Source organism: Lytechinus variegatus, chromosome 5 (assembly GCF_018143015.1).
Source record: "Lytechinus variegatus isolate NC3 chromosome 5, Lvar_3.0, whole genome shotgun sequence".
Classification (NCBI taxonomy): Eukaryota; Metazoa; Echinodermata; class Echinoidea; order Temnopleuroida; family Toxopneustidae; genus Lytechinus; species Lytechinus variegatus.
In genome coordinates, this window is record NC_054744.1 from 22964989 (window position 1) to 22989667 (window position 24679).

General features: G+C 35.6%; 2 protein-coding genes across 2 annotated transcripts in view; one reads left to right on the top strand and one right to left on the bottom strand.

The window, feature by feature from the left end:
* The first annotated feature begins 21 nt into the window (after positions 1 to 21).
* Positions 22 to 9104, top strand: LOC121414958. The gene is made up of 6 exons (XM_041608003.1): positions 22 to 136; positions 1161 to 1219; positions 1932 to 2021; positions 2581 to 2708; positions 4292 to 4451; positions 7389 to 9104. The coding sequence occupies exons 1-6, from the start codon at positions 22 to 24 to the stop codon at positions 9009 to 9011; spliced, it is 2175 nt and encodes a 724-aa protein (XP_041463937.1). The 3' UTR covers positions 9012 to 9104.
* A 2904-nt stretch (positions 9105 to 12008) lies between these two features.
* The window catches only part of LOC121415755 (autophagy-related protein 23-like), a 42165-nt gene continuing 29494 nt past the window's right edge, over positions 12009 to 24679 (bottom strand). The window contains exons 21-32 of the mRNA XM_041609084.1: positions 24467 to 24607; positions 23365 to 23496; positions 21518 to 21691; positions 20911 to 21009; positions 20090 to 20224; positions 19418 to 19581; positions 18102 to 18189; positions 17160 to 17298; positions 14962 to 15122; positions 14319 to 14521; positions 13810 to 13888; positions 12009 to 12566 (exon numbers count right to left, since the gene is read on the bottom strand). Coding sequence (XP_041465018.1) covers positions 12513 to 12566; positions 13810 to 13888; positions 14319 to 14521; positions 14962 to 15122; positions 17160 to 17298; positions 18102 to 18189; positions 19418 to 19581; positions 20090 to 20224; positions 20911 to 21009; positions 21518 to 21691; positions 23365 to 23496; positions 24467 to 24607 — 1569 coding nt within the window. The 3' untranslated portion in view covers positions 12009 to 12512. The remainder of the gene's footprint in view (positions 12567 to 13809; positions 13889 to 14318; positions 14522 to 14961; positions 15123 to 17159; positions 17299 to 18101; positions 18190 to 19417; positions 19582 to 20089; positions 20225 to 20910; positions 21010 to 21517; positions 21692 to 23364; positions 23497 to 24466; positions 24608 to 24679) is intronic.

A 24679-nucleotide genomic window follows, 5' to 3' on the forward strand; every position in this document is an offset into this window, starting at 1 on the left:
AACATTATATAAATGTGAGCAATGCGTCTGATGCAGCGAGACTATGTTGGGTGCGAAAATCACATAAAGATAGTCACTCTTTGTAGTCTCGCCACATCAGACGTATCACTTGTGGTGGCATGCCAAAATCAGACTCGTAATTTTAACAAATTACTATAAGTTGCACTGTTGCAGCCTCCGCGTAGATTAAAGGCGAGGGTAATTGTTACGGCCCAAGAGATCTGGGCCCCGTTACACAAAGGTTAGCGATTATTTGCTAATTTTTGTGTTTCAGGACCCTGGGCTATATCATGAAGAGATTAATTACCTGCGACATTTTGTACACGATTTACCTTACTTATTTCCCTCCTTTTTTTAATTTTAAATTGACGTTCTTACTTTTTTTAGGGCAATGTATAATGGTCAATAATTTTATACATACAATCTTATTGTAACATTATGACTTAGGAAATAGAATTTGTATTTAATCTTAGAGGCACTAAATTTTCTACAAGCTCTGCGTCTTTTTGGTGTCTCATGTTTTCTACATCATATCAAACTATCTAATTTGTATATATTTCTAACTTTGATCGTCAATTCACTTCAATTTGTAAATACAATTTTGTAATGTTTTATATTATATTCTTTAATAATTTGACCTGAGAAATGAAAACGCTTGAACTGAAACTGAAACGTACGCTTAATTGAATAATTAATTATGTTGAGGGTGCTGTTGTAATCCCAGAACAGGTACGCTCTGTTCAATCTGCCAATCATGTATTGAACAGTGTCTTCTCTCTTTATAATAAAATAGCCTATAATATTCTCTTTCTTAATAAAGCAGAGTGTCGGTAATCGATTGGCAAATGAAGTAGGCCGAAATTCAAGCATAAAAGTTACCATTAGGGTAACTTTGCCATCCAATGGTATCTTCCCTGAAATCATTGATTCTGATTGGCTGTTGATAATCGTTACCATGGTAGTTACATGTACATGTACCACTGGATGGCAAAGTTACCATATAATGGCAACTTTTATGCAACATGGCTCAGACATTACAAATTACATGATGTCAGGGGTGGGTTCCCCTCCCTCTATCCTGTCCATCTTTCTTGTTTCCTAGTTTTCTTCTATGGAATCCAGCATGATTTGTCCTTTTTGTTTTTATTTTATTCATTTAGATTTTCGTGTAGATCGTGAAAGCCTTGCACCTATACTCAATATCTTTAACAAATTAAAGGTAAATAGCACTCCAACAATTTACACGATTGATAGCGAAACAGTTATACATGTACGTGTACATCTTAAACTAATGACCAAAGGTTAGCCTTATCAAGGAATGAGGCTTTGTCATATTTATTAAAACTTTATATGTTACGACAGAAAAATCTTTATTTTGCCGAGGAATCTCGGGGGAAGACTTATATACGAAGTCGGGAAATAATCACGGGGAAAGCATCGATATGTGCGTGGCATGGTGTGTTTACGGTGTAATATTCTACTTAAAATTGAGGGAACGTTTTTTAACAAATCAACAACAGACGATTGAAAAGAGAACTCTTCGTGACTCGTGCTGTGCTCTGGTTAAACTTTAAAACTTCCCTGAAAATGTACCATTTTTCCCCCGAGTTGGAACTCGCGGAAGCTCGCAGGGACTCGTACACCCAACTCGGCTCTGTGTGAACAATGCATCACATGTTTAAGAGGTTTTATTCTCAATTGTTTCAGTTGTAAGATTTACATCAAAAGCGGCTGGAATTACATTTATTTTTTACCAATAGAAAAAAAATATTTTACCTACGTACATGTATTGCCGCGCATGTTTATATTCAGATGAGTAGCCCCTCTTGAGTCAGAATGGTGTTATCAACGAATAATATTGTTATCTATGCATTTATATGGCCCGGAATGGACCACTCTTTGTTTTATTTTTCATTCCCGATTATATAAAGAATACGATACCAGACGAAACTTACCGTCAAGTTGTTGGGCTATTGGTACAGTTCGACACTTCAAAGACCAAGGAGAAACTTTACAAGAACGTAGGTATTTTAATTATTATTCTATTATCATTATTTCATTCTCCTTGTACCTTGTACCTTGTAGTTCCGTTCCCTGAAGACCTCCACCAGGAAGGGTAACTCAGGGCTGACGAGAGTGGGAGTATTATTACTCTGTTTTGCTTTGTTGCTGGTTTTGCATGTTTAGTTTTGCTTTAAGTATGTCAGTGCTTTTGGAGGATACCATATCCACTGTCATGCTGTCATGCATTTATTGGATGTAAACTACAAGATAGGTCAGTTCACAAAGGGTGATAAATACATTATGATTATGATGGAAATGATGCAGGTTGGCAGAGTTCCGAGTAGCTTCACATTTTTAAATTACCAAGTTCTTTGCTATTTTATTGGATATGTTGGAATGGCGTAGCCGCCTTTTCCTACAAACATGACAAAGCCTTTCTGTTCAAGAAAAGATGACAAAATATAGAACAAACTGAGGCCCTCATGGAAAGATAGTATTATCGTGATGTCGTTTTACAAACATTTTTTTTTACTAATTTTTTTTTACTATTAGCTTATTTTGTTTTTCATTTGACAGATCCTCGTTGAAAATCGATTACTTCATATTTTGAGAGAATATGACGGCCTCCGATTCGAATTTCTAGATATACTAAACGACATGGAAAACAATGAAGATCACCCTCTGAACGCTGAACCAAACAAGTGGTAATTAGCTAAGTTAAATGTAAAAGACATTTTCCACATATTGTAACGATCTACGTGTAGATGAACAGAATACATTGTGATCTAACTAATGGAGCCGTCACATTTTCCTTAGGGTGGTCATACGCGAGTCGAAAAAATGCCTTTTAATAATTAAATCATGATTTGTGTACTTCAAGCTTCGAACACAGTCAAATTAAAACGGTTTATTTGTTTATTCGATGGTTACTCTAATAATGGACTTTACAAAATTTGTTTTAAAAAAAATGCTTAATTTATTTAAAACATATCACTCTAAAAAATGAAGTGCTAATTCAGCTCTTAAAGAGCGTGTATAGTGACTTCACTTCGGAGTGCTGATTTTTCTCGTTCAAATTTGAACTAGACAAATCAGCACTCCGAAGTGCAGTCACTATACACGCTCTTTAAGAGCTGAATTAGCACTTCATTTTTTAGAGTCATATATTTAAGTAAACGTTGCTTAAAATTGTAAACATGTTAAACACTTGGGTTATTTTAGCTGTTAGACAACTGCTGTAAAGTTCATGTTGTAAGCAGCGTTGCATAAAAAAATAAAGGGCTCTTTCCTGTGAATAGAATATATAAAACAGCTTGTCTTCGACTCGACGTATATGGAAAATGAAACTTCAACATAACAAAAATAATAACAATAAACGAAATGTTCTTGATTATAATGGGCCTACTTACATTTTATGAGGTGCTCCTCCAAAAAAATATGAAGTTTTCTCAACGAGGAGCTGCTTGTAGATGTACGACGTACCCGCAACAAAACTCGATATATATATATGAAGGGTCGAAAACATATTGGTGATGGATGTTCTTGTTACTCTTAACCACTACCAAGGCAATTTGTCATGGCCGTTTCGTTGACACCTCTTTACTGCCTTCACTGAGAAATGACTCCCATAGGATCTGTTGATAATTGGTGTCGTCAAATAAAGTTTCAGAGTGCGGCGCGCTCTCGGAGATTGCAATGCATTTATACTAGGAGTGTGCAGCGACACTGTAGACTGTGTCACTTTGTTAAAATATTGCATCGTTATTGACTATCGACGATATTTTAGAATATTTATTTTGCCCCCCCCCAAAAAAAAAAAAGAAAGAAGTATAAGTAAATAATATTTATAAGAATACACGTAGCTTTAGAGTTTTTAGAAATAGATTAAAAAGTGATCGATTCATCACATTTGTGTGAAAATTAGTCAAGATATGCAGTATGGTAATGTGATTGTTTCATTTCTTCGAGGGTTGTTGTTATCTAAAAAATATCTTGAAAATATAATACATGTAATTATTTGATGAGAATGTGACCAGATCGGTATTGGTGAAATATCAGATTAGATTTTATTCATTTTCCGTTCACAAATTACAACAAAATACAATGAAAGTAATAATACATGATAAGATATCACAATGTAATATTTCAATCGTGATAAAAATAAAAACATTTTTGAAATTGGGAATATGAACGAACCAAATGTGGATTTGCATCTTTTGGGTCCATTCCGTGAAATTTTGAACTTCTTTCCAAATATATCATCATCCCCGTTTTCCACTTTTCACAGGCCTACAAAGGAATCAACATACGATGAAGGCATAAAAGAAGATAATCAGAGAAGTGCTGGCCCATCGTCAAATATTAGAAAAATACCAAGGAATACCATGGAGGACAAAAATAAAGTTCCATCTATCGAATTTGGCCTGAGCAGACAAATGTATCAAAAGGTAAGACACACTAACTTGGAAAGGGAGGGGGAGGCAGTGCCCCCCCAACCTGACAAAAAGATGGAAAGCTGAATACAGAATCTCAGCCCCCCTCCCCATCGACGGTAAATGATGATTTTTATTCTATTTTTCTTTATTTTACATATTTCACACTAGTATATGATAAAAAAAAAACACTATAGTATCAGAAAACACAACATGGTGTAAATCGGTCATGACATACATGCACATAATCATTCGTCTAAATTAAATACAGCGATTTAAAAGTATAGACAATATAAAATTATGGCGAAATATGACGGAATCGCGGAATCTGCATGAAAAGGGGGAGGGGGTTGTGAAAGTGCTTCCCAAAATGGTCGTGTTGACATTATTTCTACTTTAAAAAGAAATTTGATTTGGGGAGTTATTCTCTTTGGTATGACTCGGCGAGGGATTGAATCCACGACCTTCCGTTCATCTACCACTGAGCCACCATGTGCAAAGATACTATTGCTAACTGTATTGTATGGAAGAGCTGGTAACGTCCGTCAAGTTGTCTGGGTTTTCCTTTTTGATCACAATCGAACACCATAATAAAATAAGCACTCGTCTTTTATCCAATCAGATTTGATTTTGCCATGGACATTATAATTTGAATTAAAAAGAGCAACAAAAAGGCCTGGAGAATATTTTGAGAATGAACAGAGAAACATCAAATAAAACAATACAAGTATCATGCAATTTACATCTAGATATTTGCATTGAACTGTATTCTTATTCTTTGTGTAGGCAGAATAAGCCTTATCTGGGAGGCATATTACAATTGCGGTTTAAAATGATATTGCTTTTACAGGTATACATGCAAATTATCCTCACCGTTGAAATGCACCGAGTAATGCATTGTCCTACTCAGTACTGAGCATGCTGAGTTTAATATGAATTACATGAATATTACATAAATGCTAGTATCATTCAACGTGTATCAGTGAAGTGTCAGGGCCTACATGAATATGTCACTCCTCGAAAAAAAAAACACTGAAACAATCGGTATATCATAAATTTTTTATACAGCCCTCAAAAGAAAAAAAATACACAGATGTCATTCTATATATGCACAATGTGTTTTTAGAAGTGGTTAGGGTGGTACTTACTGTATGTTCACGTTTTGTTTCATTTCATTTATTCGTACCATTGGTCAGTGGCGTTTCGAGATACTTTAGTTTGGGGCTGTCAATTCAATAACGGCAGTGATAATTGATAACTATCTACTCCTTGTTTTTCTAGGCAGCATAGCGGCATTTTTACCAAGGGTAGCCACTTTAGTTCCGAACACTGCTCCCCCAGCGCGCCCTTTTATTTTTATTACCTGCTTCAGCTGGGCTGCTTTAATTGGCACTTCAGCATTATATTCATTAAACAACCGTACAACGTACTAGATCGAGAAATTTAAAAGGCATCTGACTGGTTAAAGGCCGACAAACTTTCCTTAAATACAAAAAAGACCCATTTTATGTATTTCCGACATCAACCCCATTTTATCAATACATCGATGTACATTATCATTGACGGTATAACTTTAGAACAGAAAAATAGTTTTGGGTGTAATTATGGATGAAAGTTGGAACCAACACATACAATATGTTGCAATGTGCGTTTTAAAGTATTGGAATCATTTCAAAGTTAAAATTCCTTCTTCTTCATAAACTTTATTTTTATTATATAATTCGTTAGTCCTTCCATATATATCATACTGCAATTTCGTTTAGGCAAACTGTGGCTCTTCTAAAACAAACTCTATATTTAAACTACAAAAAAGAGCTATCCGTATGTGTATAGGCTAACATTACTGCTTGGCTCATACTGACCCATTGTTTCACAAACTCAAAACATTAAAAAATTTTGATATTAATATGATTCTAGCAAAAATTTCTACATCATTATTACAATAATCCAATTTTATGATAGAAATGATATCATATATCACCCTTCTTTTTTTCCTTTTCTCTTTTTTTTTCTTGGTCGTGAAAATTTTTAAGTGCGCCCAAGCCCCCATCTGTAAGCTACTGATAATCTTGTTGTAAAATAAAACAATTTCTTTCCCTTTTCATATATTATTTTGTCAGCTATTTCATCATTTCTTTCAATTAATTTAAACTTTGCTCGGGATATTTGCTCGCTAACTCGCAAAAAATCTTGGGCCTGCAGTATTATTTCTTTAAAAAAAAATAAATTTGCATGTAGTTTATTCCCGTTTTTTTTATTTGTTTTACCAATATTTTTTTCATGTAGCAGAAGACGCAATTTTGGTTTCAAATTGAAGTGGTTGAAAAATGTATTGTATCCGTTCTTCTCATCGCGAAGGAATGAACGGTTTATTTGACGAAATAAGAGCGGTAAACCGGAATGTTCATTAAAAAGGATGAGTCAAGACAACTCCTTGTTTATTTTACGGAAAAAAAGAAAGAAAAATCAGATAATACGTTTCCTTCGATGGAAGGAGTGTATAAAAAGGCAACATAACGTCCATTACTTTTAGGAGGAAAATTATCCAATCAAACATGTATTACTACTAAAAATTTATTTTTGACTCGTTAGTGTCTAATAGATACCGAATTTAGGTTTCAATTAAGCTTCAACATTGTACAAATAAGCATTATAAATACATGTAGCAGGTGGTTCACTCTCACAGACTGCACATTGAATAGCCAATTGCGAGAGTGTGCCGTTGAAGAGGGGAATTCTGACTATTCTCTATCAACATTACTTCCATGCAGCTAGTTATTCCTTTGTCTAAACTAAAATTACTCAATCTTCAAGGATGAATGATTATGGAAAAAAAATGATTATGAGATATGAATAAGTGGTAAAATTTTTACGTCCTTAATTCCTTTTTCATTGTTATTCTGCAATAATTGTATCAATTTCATCTTAATGTATCTATTTTGATATCTCTAGGTCCCAATGTCACTTCATCATTCGAACGAAGAGGATGAGTCTGTATCTGACGAGATGCGAAACGATAATCACTTTGACACACCAGCACAGGAGGTGTTAATCACTGAACACCTAGACGAGTCAACTGAAAATGTAGGTGTGGATGACAGAAGTGACAATAGCGACTTGACTGCTGCAAAATTGGTTTCTGCTAAACGAGGCAGTAGGAAGCGCAAAGCGCCAAACTGTGACGTATCTGATGGAGAAGGTGCTGGGGAATTTAGTAGAGGAGAAAAGGGGGAAAGTGATACGTGTTTTTCAAGGGAAAATACGTGTAAGGTAAAGGGGAGCGAGGTTGGAGGGAGAATTAAAAAGCGTTCACGGCGTCAGGGGGCAAGGGAGAATGACATGATGTTAAAACAGGTCGGAAATCATTGCATCCTTATCGGAGTTAAGGAACGCGCGATAACCGGCGATAGTAGTGACTGCAATACGCAGAGCGAGGCAGAAGCAATAGAAAGCGAGCACGTGACGAGTCAGGATGATGATGACGACGAAGAGCGCGCTCTCGTCATCGTTGAAGAGAAACCGTCATCGACGTCGAAGAAACAGAAAAGACGCCGACCAGCAAAATCGTCCTCAAATCTTGTCAAAGTAAGCGCTTTGTGTCGGGCGGGGAGAGAGAGATGTGAGATGAGAAGAAAGGCAGAGAAGGGGAAGAAAGAATACGGCTTGAATATGAAGAGAGGTACGAGTTCATCAGGCAGACATAGTAATATCAATAACAACTCTTGTAAGAGTGCCTTGGAAATTGCCGAAGACGAATTTTTAAATACCAACCCAGCTAAACTCAAACCGCCTTCCTTTAAAATGGACCGACAGAAGTCATATGATGAGAGAACGGTTCTTGACATTCTTAACTTGGCTGATTCGCAGGATTGCAGATCGGAGAAAGAGGCAAATCCTGATAAGTCTACAAATATCAAACCACTGACAAGTTATTTAGGTCTGTACCCTTGTGGGTCACATGGAAATCTTTTGTTTCCCAGACAAGACAACACCGAACTCTTTCTCAAATCAGACAAGTGTGCGTCTGGATTTGTCAACAAATCGGCCAAGTCACACCAGAAGTCACCCAGTGCCGCCAAAAAGCAGTTCAAGTCAAGTCGCCCAAAGTACAATCCAAACTTCCCATTCTCTACTACAGCATTCTCAGCTATGTCCTCTATTGCAGAAACCACAACCTTTGAAGGGAGTAACTATCTTCAGACCGAAGACTCTAGCCAAGACGAGGTCCATTACAACTCCGGATGGGACACAGCATCAAGTCAAGATAGCTGTTCTCTGGATCGAGAGAGGTTGTATGGTCTCGGGACCTTTGCTCAGGATGATGGTGATGACATGACCTTCTTGAATCGTCTTCTGCGATCCCCAAGTCCACCTGGCTTTGGGGGAAACAGCGACCCATCGGGCAGGAAGAGAAGGCATCGCCACAAACCTAAGAGAGAGCGCAAACCAAAGAAGCCTAGGAGGAGTAGGAGACTGCGAGGTAAACATTCAAGAGAAGGCAACGAAAGTACCAACGATCCTCACCAAAACAAGGACAATGGAGTAACTGGAAGAGCATGCAACTGTTGCCAGTGAAGAAATCTTACTGAGGTGACATAGATGGCATGATACCAACAGACAAGTCCACCTCAATGAGAAGTTGATTTGAATAAGAAGAGGAAAATCGAACAAGCATGACACTGAAATTTTCCTCAAAATCGGATGTAAATTAAGTTATGACATTTTAAAGTTTTGCTTCATTTCACAAAACAGTCGCAACTGGTCGGTATGCAAAATTAGACTGATGACGTCACCACTCTATTTCTTTTGTATTTTAGTATTTGAAATACAAAATATTCTAATTTTCTCCTCATTGTCAAGTGAAACAACGATTATTTCCTCTGTGAACATGTAAAATTAACATTATTTAATATATGGTTCAGTCAATTTGGTCCTTATTGCCATATATATAAAAAATGAAATATTGTAGAATTCGAACAATAAAAAATAAATAAATGGTGAGTGAAGGGGCCCGTTGCATAAAACTTTTTACCTGAGAAAACTCAGGTTGTTTTTACTGGAGTTTTTGCCATGTTAAAGTCAATGGCAGAAATCAGTCTAACCTTAGTTTTCAGTTTTTACCAGTTTTCTCCGGTAAAAAGTTTTATGCAACTGGCCCAATCGACTGTCTCATTTGCATATGTATCTATATTGTGCATATCACTATTTTGTGAAAAATAAGCATGCTTTAAAAATGTCATATCTTTCTTATTTCACATCTGATTTTGATGAAATTTTCAGCGTTTTGCTAGTTTGATTTTTTTAAATTCAAATAAACATTTTTGGGGGTGGACTTGACCTTTAATGATATAACATTCTAGCCATTTTTCACAAAACACAGTCATCAAACAGCATCATAAACAATGGTACAAAACACAACTGACAATCACTGTAAAGTAGAAAAGAATAATCTTTATTCGGACGTCTTCTTCATAGCACGAAACATAACACTAAAAGGCAACATCCTATCAAAAAGAAATGTGAGATGAAGACACACACAAAATAGGCACACTAGATTTCATTGACTTATATGACATCATTCTTGCTATTCAAGTTAATAGTGCTACAAAAAAATCAAATTTGTCACAATATAAAGGTGTCTTTTACATTTACAATCAAGGTAAAAAAGTTGAAAGTACTGAAGAATGACAAACATGGACGAATGTGATTAAGCATAAAAACAGATTACAGTTCGTTTGGAACCAATGGACGGAAATTAAATATTTTACATTGAAATGACAATAGATAATTTGAAAACGTGTAGAGTCTACATTTACAAGTAGAATTATTGAATTTTCATAATTGCATTCAGGAAATATATTTGTTTAATTTCTATTATCTTCAACATTTATTATATTTATTTATTTGAAAACATCAGTTTTGAATACATGTATATTCTGATTTATCTAATTTATTTGATTACAAATTTTATTCATTTTTATGTAATTATCTACTTGTTGATAAGGATAATTATATGTATAATACTTTGAACTTTATACATTCATTCTTATTTTTCCTTATCCATAGTTACTTTTAGATGCAATAATTAACTTCTAATGATTACATCAAATGAGAAGTAGAAATTTGGTTGCTTTTGTTTTGTTTGTTTCACATTCTTTTAAGAAAAACAATTTCTTAAAGATAATGGCTAAACATTAACGGCTCCAAAGCCAGCACAGCTAGATTAATGTTACCAATTTTAGAAGTACATTGACATAAATATTTGTTTATATTACAACTATTACATAAAAACATGCTTATATTATTTCTAGTAAAGAAAATTTGTTTGATTAGTGAGATTGTTGTAATAATACATTTTAACTCTGAAGTGACATTAATAATGGTGTATTTCACAATATTAAGATCTGTCAACCTTTCATGGATTTTAGGTGAGATGTTCATATTAAACTTTAGTTTTCTTAAATACTATGCATGATTTTAATTAAAGATTTCAGGTGATTTTATTTTACTCAATGTAATGTATTTACAGTTTCCAATTTCTTTGTATAAATTATCTATTCATATTTTCAATATCAATTTATTTTCTCCACATGCATATACAGTTTGGATTTTCATTTACATATAATTTATGTGTTACATATATGTACATTTATGCAATTAATTTCACAGATGAATTTTATCAGATTTATATACAGGTATTTTTAAAAGTACAGAGATTGCAATAAATTAAAGGCACAATTTTATTGAACTGAATACATTTGTCTTATTTTCCACATGATTATAAAGTTGTTGTTTTTACACTCGCAAATTATTTGCATAAAAAAGAAATAGCAATGTGAAGTAATTTGTTCATAATCTGTTCATTGAAATAAATCAATAGATATAAAAAAAAATCATCAAAACAATCACACAGCCACACACAGATCCCAGGGGATTTCCCGATAAGTATGGTACAATCTAGCACAGTGTTTGTCTGTGTGTGGCTGAGTGAGGTATACACAGACATGCCATGTTCAGATTATACCCTGCTTACCAGGACATCCCCAGGGTGGAGGGTTGTGGGTGATTTTTTCCACTTTAAAATATTTTTCCTTTTAAAATTTTGATTTTAATTTCCTGGAGCTTCTTTATGATTAAGCTTATCACTAAAACATGTCCCTGAAAGACTTGTAAATTTAATAGGAAGTTTGTTTAATCCCATCTGAATTTCACTGGTCTTCCTTTTGCCAGTTTGTGACTTTGGATTCTTAAACCAATTGATGTGAGGGGCTATAGCCTCTCTGTGATTGAATCAAATATTCTCACATGCCTCGTAAGAATTATTAAAGCTAGCCTGCCTAAAAATATTGTTCATTTTGAATGAGTGGAACTTGTGCAGTGCCCTTGTGAAGTTTGATCAGTTTCTTTTGAAAAAAAGTTTGCGACAGTAATAACAGCTGAACATTCCCAATTCCGAAAAGATGTTCATAAGTTATGCATGACTTTCCACACTAACAGTGACCAAGGGTTTCGGTTGGGGGTCACAGAGATTTAAGTGTGAATTGATGTTAATTTCCTGTAGCTTCTTTGTAATTGAGCCAATCACTCATACATGTCTGTGAAGGACACGTGTAAACTATGATGGGTAACAAAGATTTAAGTGTGAATTAGAGTCACAATTAAACTCCCAGTTGCACACGGCACAGAAGGCATCGTTGCATTGATCAAATCATGCTGCGTACTGATAAATAAGATTACCCAAAACAAATCATGAGTGCCTCAGGAATTCTTACTTAACTCTTTCTGAAACACACCCACAGTTGTTGTATTGCAACTCTTCCCTTCCTCCGGTTTTTCAATAAAGTGGAATGAATTTCCCAAATCCCTGATAAAATGTTGCGTAACTCACAAACAGCTTTTGTAGGCTTCGGCATACAAAGAACATGTGTGTCTAAACTAATAGACTCAAGTCACGATGTTCTCATTTCATGATACCCTTGCAGTTGGACTGACATTACTTCACTTGAAAGAAGTTTCAAACCCACCCATAAATTCTTCTGAATCAGCTTTCTACGTTGCTCAGTTGTTTTTAATGCACTATTCCATATCTTCTTCATCCACTGTCTCTCCCTTCTTGAGTTTGGCAATGACCTGAAAATAAAGAAAGGGGAAAAATATAATCTTTATCTTTTGCTTTGTTTTACTTACTATTACAGATAGCCACTAAAATCATAGCATATGAAATAAGAGAGGTTTACACAGGTTATTCTCCCCAAGCAAAAATCTTTTGGAACCACAGACATCTTTTTGACTTGTACAAAACTCGACCTCAAAGATGTAAATTACACATATGCATATTCAGGGCTCAACACAAAGGTTTGCGATGGAATGCAAATATGAAACAACCGCACTGATTGGTCCCTGGTCAGTATTTCAAACCAAATGCGCATGTAACATTGATGTTGATTGGTCAGTTCATTTAGCGATTGATCGCTAATCTTTGTGTTACGGAGCCCTGGTCTGAAAAACATGCTTTGAACTAAGATGAAAAAGGGACCTATACAGATACCTTGTGATGATAATAATGCAAGAAGACATTTTGTCGTTTGGCAAGTGAAAGGACAATATGGCACAATCGATATTATAAAAAAAAATTCTGATAGAATATTTGGTATCGTTTTTTGCATTCAAATATTAAGTCATATTACCCTCTTACTTGCCGAGCGATGACTTGAAGAACAACACTTAAATGTATCTTTTTAACAAGAAAAAAGGATGACATACATGTACCTATGCTCTATAAATCATATCCTTCATTGATCAAAGGAGATCACATATATTCTTTGGATTGACAGTGGTGGATCCACGAAGGGATACAAGAAACGCACCTAGTATATTTATGCGATTCACCCATTGAACATATATAATTAAGATACATAACGCTTATCTTGGGGCTCAGGTGATAATTTTCAAATTTGCTATTTGCACCTACTCTACTTCAAAATCCAGGGGGCGTTTCACAACGATTTAAGTGTGACTAGAAGTCGAACTTAAATTCTATTTTTTAATGTACAAAATGCATCAGTGCAATGGTTCATATATCATGCTCAGAAGATGCATATTAATGTGAATTAATCAGTGACATCATGCTATTAATATCATGCGTGCATCAGGATGTACACACTTGACTCTTTATGAAACCCCAAGTCATTCTTCCTTATATATCAAGTATATCAATTTCTTTGGAAAGTCCTTCCTATCTGGGATGTAGCTTTAAACTTCCTGTAAACCATACCATACCATTTTACCAAGACAAATAATCTCCCCCCCCCCCACTTCCCCGAAGACCCTGTCCTGGTACTTTCCCTTAACTAAAATTAAAAGAACAACTTACATCCTTAAGTCTTGCTATTTCTTTGTTGTCTGCATTCTTTGATGCATCGTTGGTAATGAGCTTCACACGGGATGCATACCTGATCAAAAATAAAAACACGAATTATATATAATCATAACTTGCTTCAACTCATTCAATGAATTTTTCAGGTCACACTTTCTTGTATTTCACTGTTGGAATTGGCAATGGTATTAATTCTCTTTCATGATGCCATCTTCCTATCAGAATTTATGTATTAATTCCTAGAGGTTGATAAGATTGCCATTCATATTTTTTTTTCTTCTACCATTCTTGTGTTATTTCAAAAGATTGCATCAAAAAGATTTTTTGCCAAAGCACAAAATGAACACTGATCAATTCTTGAGCTTTATCATCAATTGCAAGTTAAAAGCTGCTTTTGTAAGCTATTGTACGCATTTGATTGGCTTAGAGCAACTTGTCAGAGAGCTCTATCCCTTATTATCTTCCCAATGCATCAATGGTTCAAATAAACATCTACAAGTACTCACGTGAGAGATATAACGGTTTCCTCTGCGTTGTAATCTGCGGGTGAGATGTTGACAAACATGAGCGTCTTGGCATTCCCACCGAGGGAGTCTTGCATGAGCATAGTGAGTTTGTTGTTTCTGTACGGGATGAAGGACTGCTCGCTTGACAACGCTGAGATCACATCGGCCAAGGCACTCAGAGATTTGTTGATCGAATTAGCTTCCTGTTTCAAAATCAAGGACACATACTGCATTAATAAAAAGGCACTGATGTTCCGAAGAGGGGTCATGTAGTAGAAGTACATGTGTATTCCCTCTCTATAAGCACAGATAATTAAATGGCAAAAACTATGCAAGTTATCAATATCAATAAGATAAACTTAATGGCAAATCCCAGCAAATTATCAATAATATTTAAAAAAAAAAAAAAAAACCCAAAAAAAATAAAATAAATTGGAATAGCAAAGGAAAATTTCATAAATCTGCAAATTTCAGATACCAGTATTTTTCCAGAAAAAGTGTTATTAAACTTTGTTATGCTACGTCTGAACGACTTGAATTATCTCTCATACATATTTTGTAACCCCCCCACTCCCCCAAAACTAAAATACAAAAAAATAAACATTATGATTAAGATGCACATACAGAGAGATAATCAACATACCTTCAATTGTTCTGCAGTGGCCCCAGTCTTTGCTGAACGCTCACTTCCAGCTAAATCGACCAGAGTGAGCTTGCCTTTGACTACCGCTCCAGTCCCGAGATTAGTACTCTCAATAATGACCCCAATCACAAGATGAGAACGGGAACTTTCAGCATTCATCTCTGTCGATGACAAGAAATGGCAGGAGGAAAGTTACATTTACTTGTCAATTAGCCTACAATTTGTTTAATGTTGGATATAGAGTGCATTGAAAAAAGGAAATCTGACTGTAGAGATATATATAAAAACATTGAATTTGATCATAAATTAAAGATTAATAGTTAGATTGGAAGCCTTTCTTTCATTTAGGACCAAATACTGAATTGTTTATTGCAGATTTAAAACAACAAATAATTAGGCATGTGACAGAAACTTCACAACGAAAACAAATATTCTAATGAGCTATCCCCCCTTTTCTACATATCTTTAACAAATCTCGATTCATTTTTCTGCTCAACTTGGTTTTGACATTGAATTTTCAAGCTCTTCTTGCTCATCTATGCATAAACTATTCACTATTTGATATCAAAATAAAGAAGAAAAGCTGAATTTTATGATGCTGTAAAATGAAAAAGCACAAACCATTTGGATATGTAAAGAAATAACTGGGAATCCTTATTTCTTTTTTCAAAAGATGCATTGAATAATGATAACATAATACACAGAGTAGTCACGCCAGCGCTTCTTTACAACTACATAACTGTTCTCCTATGTTATCATTACCATTCTCCATTCTAAATGAGGCAGTGCTCATACCACTGGGCCAACATGCTTGGTTACCTTTCACATTATACATAGCCCCCCCCCAAAAAAAAAAAATGTAGGTCATGCGCATGGTGGGCTTCAGACTTTCACAGACTGAGACAGAAACGACAACAGAACATTATGAAGTGGCATTACATGTAAGTGGAGAAACGGAGTACTAGAGGGGATGCATGCTCAAATCCTATTTAATGCTAAAACACTTCATTTTCAAAGTGTCACCAGGGGGGTGTTTCATGAAAGTTGTCAGCACTGCCTAAATTGTCGGTGCTGACAATTTCAGTGTAATCCTTGATTTTGGTTGGCTGTGAGGCACTTGCCTCTGACTGTTCCTATGGTAACTGTCAGAGAAAGCCAACTTGTCAGTGCTGACAACTTTCATGAAACGCTTTCCAGTACATGTACTCGCAAATATTGGTTATTGATTGATGACATATCTGTCCATTATAGGTGTACTTCACATTTATATTCAATATTTGCACAAATCATGATCAATCTAGTCTGGCCAAGGTGAAGGTGAAGCATTTCATGAAGCAATCAGACGGTGATATTCATTGACAAAGTCATTGCAAGGATTTCAGTAGCTTATAACAATTGTCATAGAAAAATGAAAATAATCATAAGCCACTGTCATAGCAATCGATACATCAAAGAATATGTCTAAATGCCGTACAGATATATGCTAGTATTCCTTGTCATTGAATTTTGACTTGCCCTCACACAATGTATGTACTTTTACTACTTTTCGTGAGCAATCAAGCCACTCTTATTAATTGCTAGGCATACTACAATGACTTTTGCATCCCACAGAGTACTGACACAAACCTTCAATAGCGTTTAATACCTGCAGTGAAATCCCCACCCATTCAAGCTTAATGTGAATGGTTTTTAACTCGCTTGTCGAAGCAACATGACTGCTGGCTCAACCAAATTCAAAGATACCATTCTACTGTGGCTTTTGCATCCTACAAGACTTTCAATCGCTTTTTCTCTGGTAAATTTGAAAGAATTAGAACTCACTTGTCAAAGAACCGTTTCCTGTTGGCGGGACAAATTTCAAAGATACCCTTCTACTTCGGATTTTGCATCTTACAAGACATAAACCAATCGCTTTACCTCTGTTAAATTTGAAAGAATTAGGACTCACTTGTCAAAGCAACGTTTCCTGTTGGCGGAATCAACTTCAAAGATATCATTCAACTTTGGATTTTGCATCTTACAAGTCCTTCAATCGCTACGTCTGGTAGATTTGAAAGAATAAGAACTCAAATATCGAAGCAACATGCTTGTTGGTGGAACCAACTGCAAAGACATCATTCTACTTTGGATTTTGCATCCTTCATACAATACCTTCAATTGCTTTATCTCTGGTATCAAAATTGAAAGAAAGAACTCACTTGTAGAAGCCACGTGCCTGTTGGCTGAACCCTCTTCAAAGAGACCATAGAGCTCCTTGGAGTTCCCGGCCTCTTGGATCACAGAGCCATTGATGTAGACCATACCTTTCTTGTCCTTCTTGATGTCCAACTTGGGAGGCTGTAGATAAGTGAAAAATAAGACTGATAATTGAAGAACTAATAATTCAATCCACAGTTTAGAAATTCTTTTACCCAACGTTCCACAAACACATCCTAGTCACAATAAATTTTAATACATAAATATATCACATGGACTTTGCAGCAAAATGGATGCACCATGGTGGCTTTTAGCAGCTAAGGGAAATTTTCGACCCAAATCTGTTGAGCAAAAAATGTACATGTAGCAATACCAAACACTCTAGCTAAAAAATAATACTAGATCATTCTAGATAGAGACTTCTTAGTAGTGGTTGCAATTTTTTTTTGGGGGGGGACTAAGTTAGTTGTCTTAAAGCTGAGAGAAATGAACATCATGAAATAACTATCTGAAATTGGCAATTTCTTTTAAATAAGTTAATATCTAAATGTTTATATTGAAAATTATGTAAATAAAAAACATTGAAGGCCAATATCAAAATATGTACAATTTTGTGGTCGTTAGAAATGTGTCTGCTGGTTGGGCCTAACCACTGCTGCCCACCATAGCCATAACACTGAATATCAAGCAAAAGCTACTAACTAAAATAAGTTATTAAACCAATTAACTTTTTTTAATGGTTATGATAAATATGTAATGTGATGTGATGAGAAAGGAAATGATTTTGGGTCAAGTTATTTTAAACGATAGATGTTTACAAATCCATTACATGAACTTCACTGCTCATCAATCAGCCATTTACATGTATTTGGTTTCATGACATTGTTTGATTTCATGACATTGTTTGACTTCTCCACACTGAATGGGTTGAGTTGTTTACTCACTTCTCCTTTTGTTTTATTGTAGAGATCAATCAACTTGTCGTTGTACAACTCCAGCATATACGAGTAGACACGGAATGAAAATTTTGATCTGTAAATAGACAAAATCATCATTCATCAGAACAAAGTAGAACAGAAATGTGGGTCACAATATTAAGGCGATACCATTTCATAATGCACAAGGCTGATAAAAAAGTTTTTTTTTAAATCATATCCTGGGGGTATATTCATTCCCTTTTCTTCTTTGTATTTCTCTCTGTAGGTTCATTTGTTGCTTTTTTTCTCTCTCACTCACTCAAACATATCCTCTAAATGTAGCTACCCATCTGCTGACACGACATACGCTCCTCCGACATTTGCTCCTGTCTTAAAGGATAAGTCCACCCCCCAAAAAAGATGATTTGAATAGAAAGAGAAAAATCAAACAAGAATAACACTGAAAATGTCATCAATCTTAAATCTTAAAGAAAGTTATGACATTTTAAACATTTGCTAAATTTCATCAGTTATATGCACATCCTGGTCAGTATGCAAATGAGGTGACTGATGACATCACCCACTCACTATTTCTTTTGTATCTTATTTTATGAAATATTTGAATTTTCTCCTCATTGTCATGTGAGCAAAGTTTCATTCCTCCCTTAACATGTGGAATTTGATTGTTTTAACATTTTGTGGTTCAAACAAGATGGTCATAACTGTCATATCCGTAAAAAATGAAATATTGCACAATTCAAACAATAAAAAACAAAACAAATTGTGAGTGAGTAACATCATCAACTCTCTCATTTGCATATCATTGAGTTGAGCATAGAAATGTTTTGGGGAAAATAAGAAACACTTTAAAATGTCATAACTTTCTTATTTTCCATCCAATGTTGATGAAATTTTCAGCACTTTTCCTGTTTTATTTTTCTCTATTGATTTAAATCAACTTTTTTCTGGGATGGACTTGACCTTTAATATCTCAGAGGGCATAGGGTCAAAGTGAAGAGTGCAATAGATTTTTTGGTTCAGAATAATAAAAAGATAAGGATAAGGTTTTATTTAGTTTTGGAGGTTAAGTTTTATGTTTGACTTAACATGCAGATTTTCCATCAGAGCAATTGTTGCCAGAGCCAGAGCAAATGTCATAGAACCCCCCCCCCCCCTCTTCCCTCTGCATCTCTCTCTCTTCATCCCTATCTCTGATAACTGCCAATTGAAATGTTCACGAGACACACCCATATTTTAAAAGCTCAGAGGAATAAGAATACTAGAAGTACAAAATTTGGATGATCCACTTGATTAAATTCTACATTTCTTGGCAAACCCCTTACTTGTTCTCTTCAATAAGCTCATAGATTTTCTTGAAGGCTCTTGGAGCTATACCAGGGAACTTCTGTTCTTTGTCTCCGATCATAGTAAAGGTCTTTCCTGAGCCAGTTTGACCATAGGCAAAGATACAAACGTTGTAGCCATCCACCGCTGATTGGATCAAGCGCTGTGGAAATGAAAGGACGAGGGCAGCATGTATAGTTATGTAGAGTGCTTATAACATGAGGACCACTTGTCATCAATCTTCACTGAAATCATCATCATCTTAATAAGTCTCATCTCTACTATCAATCTCATGAACGTTAATCTCGTCCCCATCATCGTCATTCTTCTTCATGACTACGACCACAATCATTATCACTATCATCATTAACAACATCATCACAATCATATTTCACCTTATGGCCTTTATTGTGATCACCATCACTATGCCATTGTCACCATCACCATTATTATGGTCATCTTTATCGTCATCAACTTCATCCATCTCCCCTCCTCCACCACGACCACCAACACCACCACTACCATCATCAACACCACCACTACCATCATCATCACCACAACTAAAACCATCACCACCATCATCATCATCACCACCACAACCCCGAACACCATCACTATCATCATCATCACCACCACAATCATTACTCTCCTCAACTCCTCCTTCAACTCACATCAGTATCCTCAAAGACATCCGCTTGCGTGTTCTCTGGCATGAAAATATGATCAAACTGGAACTCCTTGTTGCCTCTCGATGATGTGATATCAATCGTGTATTCATCGGGAGCTTTTATGATGGAATAATTGCCCTGCAAAAGACATTACAAAGAACAAGTTACAACAGAGAGTTGAGGTAAAATATGTGTGCTCTTCTGTCGCTGTGGATCACTAAATTTGAGCACCCAGCTCAAAGCGTGCAATAATTGGTGAGACAATAATTATAATAATAATAATTTAATCACCCAGAGTAGCAACTTCAGTAATAAAAACTAGACTATCAGCGGGCCCTGCATAGCATAAAATTTTATTATTACCCTTCTCCAATACAAATGCTTAGCATCTAGCAAAACACCATGTTTATAAGAGTTTGGTATGACTTGGATGGAGAATAAACCCACGACCTCGTGTTCATGAGGCAGGCACTCTACCACTAACTTGAAAGTTTGGAATTTTTCTGATCTTTAGAAACAATGATGAAGAACAATCATAAAGAATAATTCTAAATATACACTACACCATCACTACAGTTCAAACAAATCTATATTGGATTCCACTTTGTTCATCAAAAGTAGCTTTGTAGCTTGGCAGCCTGGTTATGAGGATGGCTGACATACGCCATATGTGTTCAATAACATGTTTGTAACTCTTTCCTTAGAGGCCTTGGACATACATGTATGCACCACGCTGTATTGCTAGCACATCATTAGCATCTCATTTGTGATTGTTAATTCCTCGTCTTGTTCTACAACTATGAATAATAATGGAATATTCTTACCCTTTCTTTCTCCGAACCACTGAGGGGCCTTGCTCTGCAATACACACGGATCTTGCCTTTCATATCTTCGACCATGTTGTAGTACTTCTTTCTCAGTACCTAGTATGGACATTGTGTTAAAAAGGTAATTTTCAGGCGAGCGCATATATATCATTTTTTTTACTTTAAGTCGAAAATCTATACAGGAACAAATTTATTTATTCATCTATTTACTTTATTTACTTTTTTCCTGCACATCTTTAACCAGAGTAGATACAATTGATACAAAATATATCAAATTAAACAGTTATTACATGTTCAAAGAAAAAAAAACACTGGTCTTCCATAGGGCTCAGCACTATTATCACCATATATGATATATAAAATATATGAATATAAGGGTTAACATCCTTTTTGATTTGTAATGACAAAAAAAAGCAATGTTTACAAATGGCTATAACATTATCATTGACAATTTTCAGCACTCACTCGCTGTTTTCACCATTCAATACTGTGGTCACTGACAGTAACTGTCATACTGTCTGAGGATGTCAACTTCACCTACATTACATGGTGCTCATATCTGTACATTATTTTTCAGGTTAAGTATCCATATTCAAACACTAACCCTCTCGCTATTGTAGTTTTCATTGGCAGCCTTCAGCTCCTTCTGTAGCTCCTTATTCTCCTTCTCCAGAGTGGTACATTTCTCTTTGAGTTCTAACGCCTCCTCCGCAGCCACGCCCAAAGATGCTATCTGAGCCGTTAGTTTGGCAACCTCATCCTTCAACGAGTCTCTATCCTGTAAGAGTGAAAAAAATTAAATTTGAGAGACTGAGCTCGTTGAGATGTTTAGTGCTTCTCCTATCTTTCATGAACTTCAAAAAATTATACGTACCTTCCTTATATTGAGTAAATAAATGTACTTGATATATCAATGTGCAAACTGACAAAGATTTGGCCATTTGTTTCAATTATTAATTATTTAGAATCATGTTTTTTCCATATTTCAATCTTTAAATAAGTAAGCTCTTATCTTTGTGTGACACCATCATTATTTTTACCACTAAATCTTCTTAGATTCCTTAAAAACAAAACTGGGCATTGCAACGTGTAAATATTTATTCCATTTAAAATCATATCATCTCCATTTTCATCTTTGAAACAGAAAGCTCTGTATCTTTTATACCATCACCTCTATCCATTTTTTGCTACAAAAAAATCTTGAGAGCCAAAAGTGGGCATTCTGATGTGTGCCTATAATTCAGCAAAAAATGCAAATTAAAAGCCAAACTGAGTTACCTGTTTTGAAAGGAAATATAAAGAGTCAGTTAGTTATATATAATAGCCCCTATTCTGAAGTCCAGTCTCGTTAAGGTCATGATCTCTACCTTTTGGCTAATACGGTCAGAAGCCATTCAAAGTTTGTTAATATTGCATGTTTATCACGCTTACTATGTTTTATTCATATACTTTAATAGTGAATGAAACTTTTTATTTAGTCATGATTCCCAGAAAATTACAAAATTTAAGCACCATATTTGTTGAAAAATAGAACCTCAACTGTTGGAGATTTGTGTCAAAATTGGCTTTCCATACTTCAACTATAAGTTTAGACCAGAGTTTAATTCAACCCAAGTTCAGAAAACAGAACACAGGGCTCTCACAGCAATTTGAAAACAGAATTCCATGACTAAATTGCAGCTTTCCATGACTTCCCATGACGTCACTGGAGTTGTGTAGAATTTGGGATGTCACAAAACTGGAAATCATGAACACCAATTTCAATAGAAGAGTATGATTCAAAGTATGAGAGTTGCGAGACATGATTAACTGGAAAGCTGCCATAGCCAAGAGGTAAATACAATTCCATGACTTTTTACTAATTTTCCAAATTCCATGACTTTTCCCTGACTTTCCATGACCACAATTTTTCCAGGATTTTCCATGACTGTGGGAACCCTGGAACAATGAATCATACTGTATGAGTGGTGCCAGATAATTGTGAGCAGAACAAGGTTTGGGGATTGCTGATGTGGTTTACGGTACACCATGTGGAGTGTCATAGAAGAGGGGAAGAAATGGATGGGCGAGAAAGTGGAGATTTGAGAGTAGAGTTCTTTCTTGAAAGTAGTCCTGAAAAGGACTGTAAACCAGAAGGAATGTTGAGTGAGAACAGCTTGAGTAATAGAGCTGATGAGGAGATGCTGGCTTGAGTCGGCGAGTAGAGATGATGAGTAGTAGAGAGACCCGACGTTTCGGACAGGTTGACTGTCCGTCTTCAAGAGACTTCTTCTATCCACCGTTTCTATAACACTCCACATGGTGTACCGTAAACCACATCAGCAGTTGTACATGCCACCATGCAAACCTTCAAGGTTTGGGGAGTCAAACCATTGGAAACGATAAATAGCCTGCCCTCCCAAATCTTTGTTTGACCAAAACGTTCAAGCGCCTCTACACACATTTGCATACCTTTGTAGTTGTCTTGAGTTCTGCTTCAAATTCTGTTGCCTTCTTAGCTTCCCTCTCATGTTTCTTCGTCTCCATTTCAAGTTTCTTCTCCAAATCCTTGATCTGTTTCTCAATCTTCTTCGTTGCATTTTTCTGTAAAGGTACAGGTAGATTAAATTCATAATAATCTCTATAGTAAATTTGGGGAGGGGGGGGGGTAGGTGGTAACAAAGTTTTCAGCCAGAGAATATAGCTGTGTCTTTTACTGTAATAATGTATATATGGATAGAGAAACAATGTTTTTTTTTGGGGGGGGGCTTGACATCACTTATATATAATTCATTTCCAGTTGAAAATCTATCAGGGCGTGCAGTTTCCGATTTCGATTATGCTCACATGAATATGGACATTGCAGAGGGTTTTTTATACATATAGTACTGAATATAGAATTTTAACAATCGGAAACACAGGGGTTTGAAATTGCTCTCTTATTCACCAAATATCGTGACAGTTGGCAAATATGCTAACACGTTTCAAACGTATAACTCCAAAGGAAAAAAGAACTGTGACCTAGGGAGCGTTTCATGAAACAAAATACAGAGATCTTAACTGACTACTGTTATAAGCTACCAGAATCTTTGCATCTGATTGGCTACAAGAAAATTTGTCAGTGAAAATCACTGACTAGTTCTACCATGAAAACATTCCCCTGTACTCAATGTTTGTAGAGTACCGAATTGTGACGTTATCAAATTTTCTTTTTGCATTTTAGCATCTTTTATAACATATTACGATAGAGCAGGATGCAATACCTCCAAATCCAAAGTTTGTGGGAATCAGTCCATGGGGATTCAAGATGTGACCAGATGAATACATAATAATAAGCCCCATTTAAACTAGTGTATTATTGGCCAGGTTCTAAATGTTATGAACAAGACCAATAATGCATTGATTCAAATGTGACTAATCATGTATTCATGACGTCATCTAGGGCCCCCGTGGAATGATTCCCACCAAATGTGGGTTGTACTTTTTTATATATAAAATAACACGGAAATGCAAAAAAAAAAATTAAGTCATCACTTCAGTACTCTATGGGCTTTGAGGATGAGAAATAACTTACATCTCCTGCTCCAGCTGCTTTAGCTTCTTTGACATCATCCTTGAGTTGTTTAGCCTTGGCTTGTTCTTCTTGGACCTGCTTCTTGAGAGCCGCATTCTGATCCTGCAGCATCTGGATCTTCTTCTCTGTCTTTGCATCGCTCTGAAAGGGTTCAGGGGAAAAGGGAAAACGAGAGCTTTGGTGAGACGATGACAGTCAAAAAATTCATTTCAT

Coding starts and splice junctions, on each gene's coding strand:
- LOC121414958 (XM_041608003.1), top strand. CDS start 22: ATGCGTCTGATGCAGCGAGACTATGTTGGGTGCGAAAATCACATAAAG. Junction 2,022..2,580: donor AGGAGAAACTTTACAAGAAC/GTAGGTATTTTA, acceptor TTCATTTGACAG/ATCCTCGTTGAAAATCGATT. Junction 2,709..4,291: donor AACGCTGAACCAAACAAGTG/GTAATTAGCTAA, acceptor CACTTTTCACAG/GCCTACAAAGGAATCAACAT.